General features: G+C 39.3%; 1 protein-coding gene across 3 annotated transcripts in view; it reads left to right on the forward strand.

The window, feature by feature from the left end:
• The window catches only part of vgll4a (vestigial-like family member 4a), a 73,357-nt gene that overhangs the window by 33,880 nt on the left and 27,105 nt on the right, over nucleotides 1-12,372 (forward strand). Inside the window, exons 6-7 of one of the 3 annotated variants that reach the window (XR_015523081.1) lie at nucleotides 4,689-4,926; nucleotides 5,737-6,017. The exons of 1 other annotated variant lie outside the window; for it this stretch is intronic. Coding sequence is in view for 1 of the 2 variants with exons in the window: in XM_087306491.1 (XP_087162617.1) it covers nucleotides 4,689-4,729 (41 nt within the window). In the remaining variant the exon portion in view is untranslated. Of the gene's footprint in view, nucleotides 1-4,688; nucleotides 6,620-12,372 lie in introns of those variants that run through there. One more of the 3 variants, XM_087306491.1, reaches the window with a different exon arrangement.

Genomic DNA, 12,372 nt, shown 5'->3' on the forward strand with positions numbered 1-12,372 from the left:
AGCATTGCCCCATGCAGTGCCATGCATTTTAGAATTCTAAACATAGGTTTCTATCATGGGTACACAAAGCGGCGCTTCAAGTCGACGGCTGTCCACCGCACCCAGCCACCACTCAGGACACTTATTTCTGCCGAGCCACAGAGCGACATCTGAATAGTTCCATTTTAAATAACATGCAAATGTGCATGTCTGGTGTGCCGTGTCGCGGCTCTGAGCGGTGCATCCGGTGCCTCAGTCAAAATTATTTCAGTGTGCGTGGTTATTAGTCTCTGTGTCCAACTTCGGCACTTTAATCTAGCACACAGTTGACTGTAAAACTAAACAATGACACAAATGATTTTATACTCTCTGCTTGGTCTGTGTCCGAGGCATACATGTACGGCTGAATGCTGGTCCTCTCACTCATGTTGCTTCTCTCTGTCTGCCTCTCTGTTGCCAAGCACAAAGCAGGGGAGCTCTTGGCTCCACCTCGTTGTTACTTTAGGCAGGAAGTTGAAATTAATTTTTCATGTGATGCAACACGCCCCTAAAACAGCGAGCTGTGTACATGCCCCCAAAATGACACTTTTTAACACATCATAATAAACAAATCTGAACTGTGTTTTGAACTGAACCTAAACTGGCACACTCAGAACAACCATAATATTAATATTAAATCTTAAAAAAAGGGTCAACTAGGTGTCCTTTAAACATCTCTATAAACACTTTACAAATGTAAAATTAATGTAAATTGTTACCGATATTTTGCTTACTGTACATGATGGACAACTTTTCACGTGTTTCTTAGACTTCCAAATTTGCAGTATTCAAGAGATGTGTTCATGTCTACTCAGAACTGCTCACACTTTATTTGCTTTGTTTTATCTGTTAAATTTTAGCATACTCACGTTCAGGGCTGGACTGGGGCAAAAAATCAGCCCTGGCATTTTGGGCCAGAGCAGCCCACCACATACAATCAAAATGCTACCCATCTGTGTTGAATATGTTTACCAACTCCTATTTTATAAAAGCACAAAAAGCCATACATATAGGAAATGATGAGAGTTGACGAATTAAAAATGTTAAAAATTGTTAATTATTATTATAATAGAAGTATAATCCACACTGGAAGTCCATCTTGTGTGTGCCTGTGTGTTTTGAGGGAGCCTATTTTAAATAATGAACATAAAAACAGCCTGCTTATGTGTCAGAGCCCCTTAAAAAATGTTTAACTCAACAATGAAACATCAATATAGCTTAAAGATTGTATATAGTCAATCAAATGAACTTAAACAATTTTAAAAAATGCAACAAATATTTGTTTGGGCCCGAACTACAAAACTAAATGTAAACAAAAACAGTATTAATTTTGCTTAAGTTGCACACTAATTTTATCATGTATAAATATTATTATAACCACATTGTATAAATATTATTGTAACTATATCGGCCTACGTCATGCTGACGATCAAAAACGAAATGTCCTGATACCTCATGTGATTGTTTTCTGACGCACCTTAAAATATATGAACGACACTCATAGAGCTTGAGAAGCATACAGTTCTTTAGGATCTATATAATTTGTAAAATAAAGAGTTGCAGGTTAAGGAAACAGCATAGGAGGAAGTTGCTGCGGGTCTTGGTGCAGATAAAAAGTAAAAATAAAAAGTATTTATAGACAGATAGGTAACTAGATGCGGGTTGCTTCTGCTCTCCATACGCGCCTGTGTTGTCTGAAACAGGCGTGACTCTCGACTATTTTGACAAATACACACCGACGTTGCATGCTTACACAGAGCCCACAATGGAAGTTTGTGATTGGGTCAGCCCAATGTCACTGACCAATGGGCTGTAGATTATGTCACATGGGCCGGTCTGTCCGAAAAAAAAAAACAAAGAAACATCTTACTTTCCGAGCGTCACAGCTGACAACATCGTCAATTAGTCAGGCAGAAAAACATGACAATCTGCTAAGTGTTTTATTGGCCAATCAGATCATAAGAAGATGATCAGCCCGGCCCAAAAAGTACGTTGGCCCAGCGGGAATTTGCCCGATCTGCCAGATGGCCAGTCCACCCCTGCTCACATTCTAAGTTTGAACTCGTCTAAGTCTAAGTTTGAAAATGTTGTAATATCTACAAAGAAAAGCTGGAATAGAGATAGAGAAGGGCGGTTGACTTTGAATATCACATCATGCTTCATCAGCATCATCCAAACCCATCATATTGCAGATGCAAAATAATTATGAATAGAAATGTTTAAAAAAACTGCAGCTTTCATCTGTGAGTAGAGACCGTTGTTGTGTTCCCTGACTCATATCAGGGGGCTGACGTCAGCAGGGATGGAGGATGGGTGGTCGGAGCACTGTCATCCCCCCATCAGTGAGTGTAGATGTGAAACACACTGACAGACAAGAAGAGAACGCATCTCACTACATCACAGCTCTGATTCACTGTGCCTCCGGTGATGACTTGTCCTAAACTTCCTTCTCATATGTGCAAATCATCTGTGGTGTGTGTGTGTGTGTGTGGGTTTCGTGTGTAAGGATGCATGTATCTTTCAAAGACTGTGAATGCAGTTAGTGTATTTATGAAGAATCACTTGTGCTGATGCATGAGAAACATGCGTGCTTGCAAGTGTGTGTTCATGCAGTCGACATAGTCCAGAGATTAGGCTAAGCTGTATTCCTTAGGTTTTATGTTGGGAAATGGGCACAAATACTGTACACCAAAATGATTTTGTTCCAAAGTATAAATAAATTGTATGAATTGTGTGAAAATATTATATAAAATACTGATGTGATGAATGTATTTAAACAAAATACAAATCATTTATATAAATTCAACCTACAAAATCTGACATTTGATGAACGTGCAATGAAGTACCATTTGATTTCTTGTTTGTTTGATGTGAAGGCGGTATTTATATTAAGTAGATGTCACCCTAAGGTGGACACATGGATATATATGAACTTCTTCTGAATTTTGTCTTCTGCACATCATCATTCCGCAGATTTCTCTTTCGTGCATTTGTCCACTGATGCATGTTTTGTTCAGTCTGCATCCTATCTGCAGCTACTCCCCGAGCCTTTGGCATAACACAGAGACATTATAAGCTGTGACACTATCAGAGTCAAGCATTAGCACTCAAAAAGGTCACTGTGAACAGTCCACTAATTAATAGAAATATACTATTATTAGAATAGAGATGTTGCAACTGATGTGAGAGGTGTGTTTTAGGATCAGGATTTGAATGGATTGTGAAACACGGTGCATTTTACTGAATAGGACTTGCTTACTCTTGTTGGAGGAGTATCTGTAGATTGTCTTTCAGTACCTTTATACATCTGAGATTATTTAATAGTCTATATGTAATTATTGACCGGTTTATCTAGGAACGTTCAGTAGACATTCAGATGTTTAGAATGTTTTACCATACATAAAGTTATGGAAACAATTTAGTATAGCTAGCAATTCTTACTATTAACTAGTTTCCTATAACCTGAGCCAAGATCACAGAAATCTTGATCTCTGTGATCACAATAGCACATAATCATGTGGATTATTTGTCTGTTGGACTACTTTATGTGTTTCAGGGCTCGAAATTAACCTTTTTGCTTGGTAGCACTGGTGCTCCTGACTTTAAAAACGTAGGCGCATCAGCCAAAATTTTGTCGCACCCACCAATTATAAGCACCGTTACTACAAGTTTTATACAAACATATTTATTGCATTTGAAATCAACAGTAATCAAACTAACAAGCAAAAAAAAAAAAAAAAAAAAAAAAAAATATATATATATATATATATATATATATATATATATATATATATATATATATATATATATATATATATATATATATACAGTATATATATGGTGTTCAGTTTTACATATAGCTGCCCCTTGCATAGCGGACAGCATCTTGCGATTATATGAAGGATTAAACAAAAGCTCTCGTGCTAGATGTGGCAAACAGTTACCTGAAAATTCCATCCCACAGACTTTTCATAGCCGACTTGAAGCCGATGGAAGTCTTTTATCCACTCTTGGAAAAGTGTAGATGGTGGATTAACATTCAGTATGATGTGTCATTATTTGTAACTAGATGGTTTCTAAAACTAAATCTGTCAGCGTTAACTTCATGCTCATCTTCAGCGCTCTACAGTTTTTCGCGGTAGTAGCTCTCTGTCATCCCAAGCCAGAAGGCGACTGAGTGATTGACAGCTGATATTAACCAATCATTCGCGTTTAGTGCTAGAGCAGTGGTGGGCCAATAAGAAGAGCGCGAAGGCGGGGCAAGCATTATGGAGTTGGCTTTGTTTACTGCAGCAAGTTGACATGACAACTGTTGTAAACCATTTCTGAGCGCTGCGTTTCGTGTTTCAAGTGCAGACAAAGAGCTTAGAGATGCATTCTGCATGAATGTCTCCCAAATCCGCGCATTTGCTGAACATTTTGCTGTAAAAACCGGTCGCACACAACAATTTTTAGCACTCGCACAAGTGCTCCCGAATATATTTTGAGGTCGCATAAATAAAATTTCGGGCGCATATGCGACCAAAATGGTTGCAATTTCGAGCCCTGTGTTTTGACTTCTTTAACTGTTTTCTCTCCTTGACTTGACTTTTGCCTGGTGTGTTAGATTTGTTGAACTTACAGAATACTCTTACCCTCATTACAGAACAATTTACCTCCTCTAATTTCAGAGGGGTCACAGCTTCAAGCAGCATTCATCTCCCAAAGTTAAACACTACAGAACAACCAGGAATAATTCGACAAACTTCAGTCAGCAAATTAATGCCTCGCTCACTACATTAGATCTTTTCAACCTGATAACATTCAGAAAGACTGGCTTTACCTGAGAAGTTTGAGGGCTCTGTGGATTTGTGTAGAGGACTCGTTCGTCAAGTCCAGATATTTTGATCACCATAAGGAACAGTTCAGGTATGGTGAGAAAAAAAAATCCTTTATGAAGTCACTAGCTATGTTTCCATCCACCTATTTTATATATATATATATATATTTTATATACCTGTTATAAAAAACAGTTGATGGAAACGCCATGATGCGCATAAATTTTGAAAATGCGAATAAAAAACGTATGCGCCTAACTAGGTAGGATAAACTTTTTATTCGATAAGAAAAGATGCGCATAAACTGCGATGGAAACACTTTTACCGCACAAACTCCAGCATGCGCATTAAAAAAGGTCATGTGATTTTGTTGAAAGAGATCATGTGATGCTTAAAATGTGTGTGAATGGATAAAACGTCAGGCTGAGCACATTATAAAACATCTGAAATGTTGTTTTGGTCATTATAAAATGCCTTACCATTTCAGTATTAATGTTATTATATTATTAATGACCTCCAGAATCAAGAGCGCCTGTGCTCCGCGTCTGACACCTTCAAACGCCACTGCATGCTCACTGCTTGTCAGGATTGTCTTCTGAGGCGCATTCATTTAGAAAAGATTGATGCAGCTTCTCCTACTGCAGCAAATGCAGTTTTTACTGTTGATATTTGGCGCCAGTTAATCAGGAAGTGACGATTTTGTTCGCTTTGACTCGTTGGATGGAAACGATGCTTCATTCGCACAACTTTTATGCGATAATCCAGTTTTGCGCATAAATTTTATTCACATTTTTGGATGGAAACATAGCTATTGTTTTCTGGCAGAGCACCTAATTGGGCTTCTGCAGTATGGGACTCAAATATGTTGTTTCAGACGTCTTATGAGTATTTTATTCAGCAGGAATGTCTCATCGCAGCTGTTGCATATGACTCAGGGTACACAAACCACAGCTTACTATGCTGTTCAATTGCTGCTCAGAGTGGTTGGAAGAATATTGCATAGAGGTTTTTCAACAAAGTCTGAATCAAGACTGAATAAGACTGTAAGGGGGAACTGCTCTTCCACTGACTTTGTGTCTCTAGTAATCTGTATTGATAAACTGCATTAAGAAATATGAAATGCCCTGACAAGAAAACCAGGCCGCCAAACCTCCCAGTTCAGCCATTAAACCACTGTTACATAAACCAGCACTTTCCTTGCCCAGTCAAGAACCTATTCATCTGGGGCTTTCCAAGATTTCAGAGGAAGAGAGAATTTAATGAAACCAATTGAATCTTTGTTTCTAATGTGGTGAAACAGGCCATCACAATGCTGTATCTCCATACAATGTCCAGAAGACCACCTACAGCAGGGGTGTCAAACTCGATTCCTGGAGGGCCGAAGCCCTGCACAGTTTAGTTCCAACCCTGCTCCAACACACTTGCCTGTAGGTTTCAAACAAGCCTGAGGGACTCAATTAGTTTGATCAGGTGTGTTTAATTAGGGTTGGAACTAAACTGTGCAGAGCTGCGGCCCTTTTGGAACTGAGTTTGACACCTGTGACCTACAGTATTCCCTGGGTGTGTGTTAATCACTTTCCTCTTTCGTCTGTCCAAGACCACCTTCATCGAATATAACATCAGCCATCAACGAGTGGAAATAGATGTCTCCAAGGTTTGTGCTGTTGCTGAGTAGCCTCACCCCAAGTCTGTCATAGAGCTACATGGAGATTTCCACAAGTGATTGTAGAATTGCAGGTCCTCTGATATCTCTACTAAAGCTGCTTTTGGCACTGTAAACCACCAGATCCTGCTATCTACGCTTGATAGTTCACTGGGCGTTGCAGGCACTGTTATTCAGTGGTTCAGATCTTACCTCTCTGACAGGTCATTCAGGGTGTCTTGGAGGGGAGAGGTGTCCAACCTACAGCATCTAAACACTGGGGTACCACAGGGCTCTGTTCTTGGACCACTTGTCTTCTCCACCTACACAACTTCTTTAGGATCAGTCATCCAGAAACATGGATTTTCCTACCACTGCTATGCTGATGATACCCAGCTATACCTCTCTTTTCACCCTGATGATCCCTCGGTTCCGGCTTGCATCTCAGCCTGCCTGTCAGACATTTCACACTGGATGAGAGATCAGCATCTTCAGCTTAACCTCGCGAAAACAGAAATGCTTGAAGTTTCTGCCAACCCGACTCTACATCATAACTTTTCAATCCAGATGGATGGGGCAACCATTACTGCATACAAAATGGTGAAAAGCCTTAGAGTAACGATTGATGACCAACTAATCTTCTCAGACCACAATTCTAGAACTGCTCAATCTTGCAGATTCGCACTCTACAACATCAGAAAGGTCCGACCCTTCCTATCTGAACATGCAGCTCAACTCCTTGTTCAAGCTCTTGTTCTCTCCAGACTGAACTATTGCAACTCTTTACTAGCCGGGCTTCCAGATAACTCTATCACACCTCTTCAGATGCTTCAGAACGCAGCAGCATGAGTGGTCGTTAATGAACCTAAAAGAGCACATGTCACTCCGCTACTCATCCGTTTGCACTGGCTGCCAGTTGCTGCTCGCATCAAATTCAAAACTCTGATGTTTTTCTTACAAAGAAGTTTGCTTTCTTATCTGCTCTCACTTCTGCAGATTTATGTGTCCTCCAGAAACTTGCGTTCTGTGAATGAACGTCGCCTCGTGGTTCCATCCCAAAGAGGTAAGAAATCACTTTCCCGAACTCTCGCGTTCAATCTGCCCAGTTGGTGGAATGAACTCCCTAACTGCATCAGAACGGCAGAGTCACTCGCTGTCTTCAAGAAACGACTAAAAACTCAACTATTTAGTCTCCACTTTCCTTACTAATCTGCAATTGCCTCTCTGGCTCCACCACTAACTACGCCAAAAAACAAACAAACAAAAAAAACTAATGTTTTGCTTCTTACTCTTTCTTTACATACCTGAAACTTGCCTGAAGCACTTATTCATTGTTGCTCTTATAGTTGTGTAAATTGCTTGCTTGTCCTCATTTGTAAGTCGCTTTGGATAAAAGCGTCTGCTAAATGACTAAATGTAAATGTAAAGGGCAAGACCTTATAGTAAAAATATTCATTTAAATCTACGGTGGCTTTCTCCGAGCTTAAGGAAAGTTTAACAACAGCTCCCATTCTAAAGCATTAAATAAAGCATATTTTAAATGTCTGCCCAGAGAGGTCATGTTTTAATCTTCAATTGGTCTCACGCAGTCAAGTGTTGCGATTTCGCAGGTCAGAGTTCACCAAGCTTGAACTTTTCAATGCAGCGAACTGCAAAACTTGACGCATGAGCTTGCGCTTCTGGTCTGACGCATTTGCATGCGTATGAATGGAAGTCTATGGGGAGAAAAGTCCAGTGTGATCGCAGCTTAACATGGATTTCTTATTTATGAAAAAGGCCATCAAAGAGTGGAGGCACTAGCTCAAACAAGCTGTCCACCGGTTTCAAGTTACTGATGATAAGAACTTATGATACATTAAGAGTGCAAAATGGTGGAATCCTCACCAAGCGGTGAGTTCTTGTTTTTCATCTGCTTCCAATTTAGTTACCTTTCATCCAGGCAGTAAAAACAATAAGGCTGATGCACTTTCCAGACATCATAATACACCCACTGAAAAAAATCTCCCAGAATCGTTTCTTCACTAATCATTAATTATAGGCACCCGTGAGGTGGGACATCATGAACAAAATCCAAAGGGCCCATCAACATGAACCACCACTTACCAGAGGTTCCCTGAAAAACTATATGTTCCTCATGAGCTTCAGCACAGATGGGTTTACAAGTTCAGTCCACCCAGGAATATTTTGTACATTCAAACTTGTGCAGAAATCTTCCTGGTGGCTATTCATGACCAGGGATTTAACAGCTTATGTCAAATTCTGCCAAGCTTGTGTCCAATCTACACTTAAGTTAGTCTGTTACTGAGGTCTACATAATATTGGATCCAGTATCCTGAACAGATGCTGTAGTGTTCATGCATGAGTCAAGAGCACGAGACTGATTACTACAATAGCTATGTTTCCATCCACCTATTTTATGCGCATTTTGCAAATGCCAAAAACCAGTTAATGGAGACGCCATGATGCGCATAAATTTTGAAAATGCGCATAAAAAACTTATGCGCCTAACTGGGTAGGATAAACTTTTTATTCAATAAGAAAAGATGCGCATAAACTGCGATGGAAACACTTTTACCGCACAAACTCCAGCATGCGCATTAAAAAAGGTCATGTGATTTTGTTGAAAGAGATCATGTGATGCTTAAAATGTGTGTGAATGGATAAAACGTCAGGCTGAGCACATTATAAAACATCTGAAATGTTGTTTTGGTCATTATAAAACGCCTTACCATTTCAGTATTAATGTTATTATATTATTAATGACCTCCAGAATCAAGAGCGCCTGTGCTCCGCGTCTGACACCTTCAAACGCCACTGCATGCTCACTGCCTGTCAGGATTGTCTTCTGAGGCGCATTCATTTAGAAAAGATTGATGCAGCTTCTCCTACTGCAGCAAATGCAGTTTTTACTGTTGATATTTGGCGCCAGTTAATCAGGAAGTGACGATTTTGTTCGCTTTGACTCGTTGGATGGAAACGATGCTTCATTCGCACAACTTTTATGCGATAATCGAGTTTTGCGCATAAAGTTTATTCGCATTTTTGGATGGAAACATAGCTAATGACCACAGTGATAGATGAGTTTCCACATTGATCCGATGGGCTATCCTGAACACCTGCTGGTGACCTACTCAGACTTGCAGCTTCTCTCCACAATGGACATCCATCATTCCCATGTTTCATATCCAGTTGAGCCTGGTTTCTCTCAAGTTTTTTTGCTTTCACTTCCGTCATTTGGTGAATTTTGTTTTGTTCCCACTGTTGCCGCTGTTTGCTTGACTTGAAACTAGTACAGCTAAACATCGATGAAGTTGCTCTTCAGTGTCTTGGCTTCCAGCACTGACATTTCAATTACACTGAACTGAACTAAACTGAACTTCAGTGTGTTAAGCAGCTTTTACACGGTAAAAAGACAAAAGAAATAAAGATGAATGGAATCAAATGGCATCAAATAAATACTGTACATACAATACAGAGGCAATGATAAAAATGTGGTGGAGCAGAACCGAAGGCTGATCAAGAAATGAAGAATCACATATATATTATATCAGTTTAATTCTTGTAAGCAATCTTGATAAAAGAGAGCCAAAATTAATGCAAGCTTAATAACAGTATTAAATGTACTCATGGATTATATGGTCCTATATTAGTCATGGATTGAGAGGGAGAACTATTGTAGGAAAGGCTGCTGGTATCTCACTGCAAACTCTCATGGATCAGTAGTTTGCTCTTGCTGTGCCCTCTCCTCCAGTCTCACTGTGGGCACTTCTCCACTAAAAATAGGGTCTCCACCAAACCAAGAAAATGCTACACCGAACACTAAACCATGTCCTCTGTTTTCATTTTCAAATACCTTTGCTCATGGCAGTTTCTTTGACATTATGAGAGAAATAAAACCCATGGCATTTTGTCCCTTTCTTATCTGCAAGTATTTGATGTCCAAAATTAAGTGTATGGTGTTTTACTGGAAGTAGAAAAGAAAGGAAAGGGAAAAAAAAAAAAAAAAAAAAATATATATATATATATATTTTATTTTTTATTTTATATTATATATATATATATATATATATATATATATATATATATATATATATATATATATATATATATACATATTTAATAATTCAAGAAAAATAAACTTCAAGAAAAATAAACTTTAGAATTACACAACTGTTTACAGTTAATGATTACCAGTGGGTTGTTCATTTCACTTGGGTTGTGTGTTTCACTTTCAAATGTAATCCTTAAAACAATTTCTGCACCTTACACTGTAAGAAATTATATTATCAACAAACCATGATAGAATATATTTTAACATAACTTAGCCATGTTTTAACTTCATTTTCACTATAGAGATAAAAAGTGAGATTGTTTTCTAGCATTACCAATCCATACTCAAATTGGACTCTGCAAAGCAACAAAGCAAACTTTCATATAAATTCTTAATGACCGTTGAAGTTCCACTGTAGTATTAGAGCAGGGGTGGCCAACCCTGTTCCTGGAGAGCCACCTTCCTGCTACCCATATCAAACACACCTGAACCAATTAATTAGGACCTGAACATGATGTGATAATTACAGGCAGGTGTGTTTGATATGGGTTGCAACTGAAATCTGCAGGAAGGTAGATCTCCAGGAACAGGATTGGCCACCCCTGTATTAGAGTATGCAAGCACATGTATCCTCTTCAAAAACGTTACTTTAATTCCCCTAAGTAGATAAAAGAAGTAGAGCAAAAATTATATATGTATGAAATGATTGACAGATTGTAGTGCGTGGGACTATATGGCATATCTGCCAGTAAAGAATATGCTAGTAATTGCCAGTTCATTGCACTGTGGTGACCCCTGTCAAAGCAGGGAATGAGCCAAAGGAAAGTGAGCGAGTGAGAGAGGGAATTGACTTCTACAATGTGGTGCTTTCATGCCAAAATAAAGCGAAAGCGCAATTCGCTTGAACAGCTCTTACTTTCGTTCTTTATTTTATTTTTGGCTTAGTCCCTTTCTTAATCTGGGGTCACCACGGCGGAATGAATCACGACTTATTCAGCATATGTTTTACGCAGTGGATGCCCTTCCAGCTGCAACCCATCGCTGGGAAACATCCTTACACACTCATTCACTATGGATAATTTAGCCTACCCAATTCACCCATACCATGTCTTTGGTAAGCAAGGTCACTGGTTTGAGCCTCAGCTGGGTCAGTTGGTGTTTCTGTGTGGAGTTTGCATGTTCTCCCTGCATTCGCGTGGGTTTCCTCCGGGTGCTCCAGTTTCCCCCACAGTCCAAAGACATGCAGTACAGGTGAATTGGGTAAGCTAAATTGTCCGTAGTGTATGTTTGTTTGTGTGAATGTTTACCAGAGATTGGTTGCGGCTGGAAGGGCATCCGCTGTGTAAAAATGTGCTGGATAAGTTGGCGGTTCATTCCACTGTGGCGACCCCAGATTAATAAAGGGACTAAGCCAACAAGAAAATGAATCAATGAATAAATAATTAGAGAGGTCAACCCCTTGCAATCCTTGAAGTCATCCCTGGGGTCTGAAACCTATTAAAGGATATTCCTGTTGGCTATTTTACCAATGGTGCTGATCTCATTGTACCAGGTGTTGTATAGAGAGCAGAGCAGATGACTGTCTCCAAATAAGTCTAAAATCTGCTGCTGTTTTTGTCCATTTTGACCAGGGTCAAGGATAGTTTCTAAAGGAGAGATGCGGCACTCTCAGCTTGGCAAAGTAGGCTATTGTGTGAAGCATTTTCACAGGTTTCTTTGTGGCCCTCCTTTCACAGTCTTCACATAATCTTTTAATACTGACAGATAAAAATATCTTTACATCTTTCAAGATATTCAATACTGGTACAATATATCAATATCTTCACATCTTTCAATGTTAAACA

The sequence above is a fragment of the Danio rerio genome, chromosome 23 (genome assembly GCF_052040795.2).
Source record: "Danio rerio strain M-AB ecotype USA chromosome 23, GRCz13ab, whole genome shotgun sequence".
NCBI classification, from domain to species: Eukaryota; Metazoa; Chordata; class Actinopteri; order Cypriniformes; family Danionidae; genus Danio; species Danio rerio.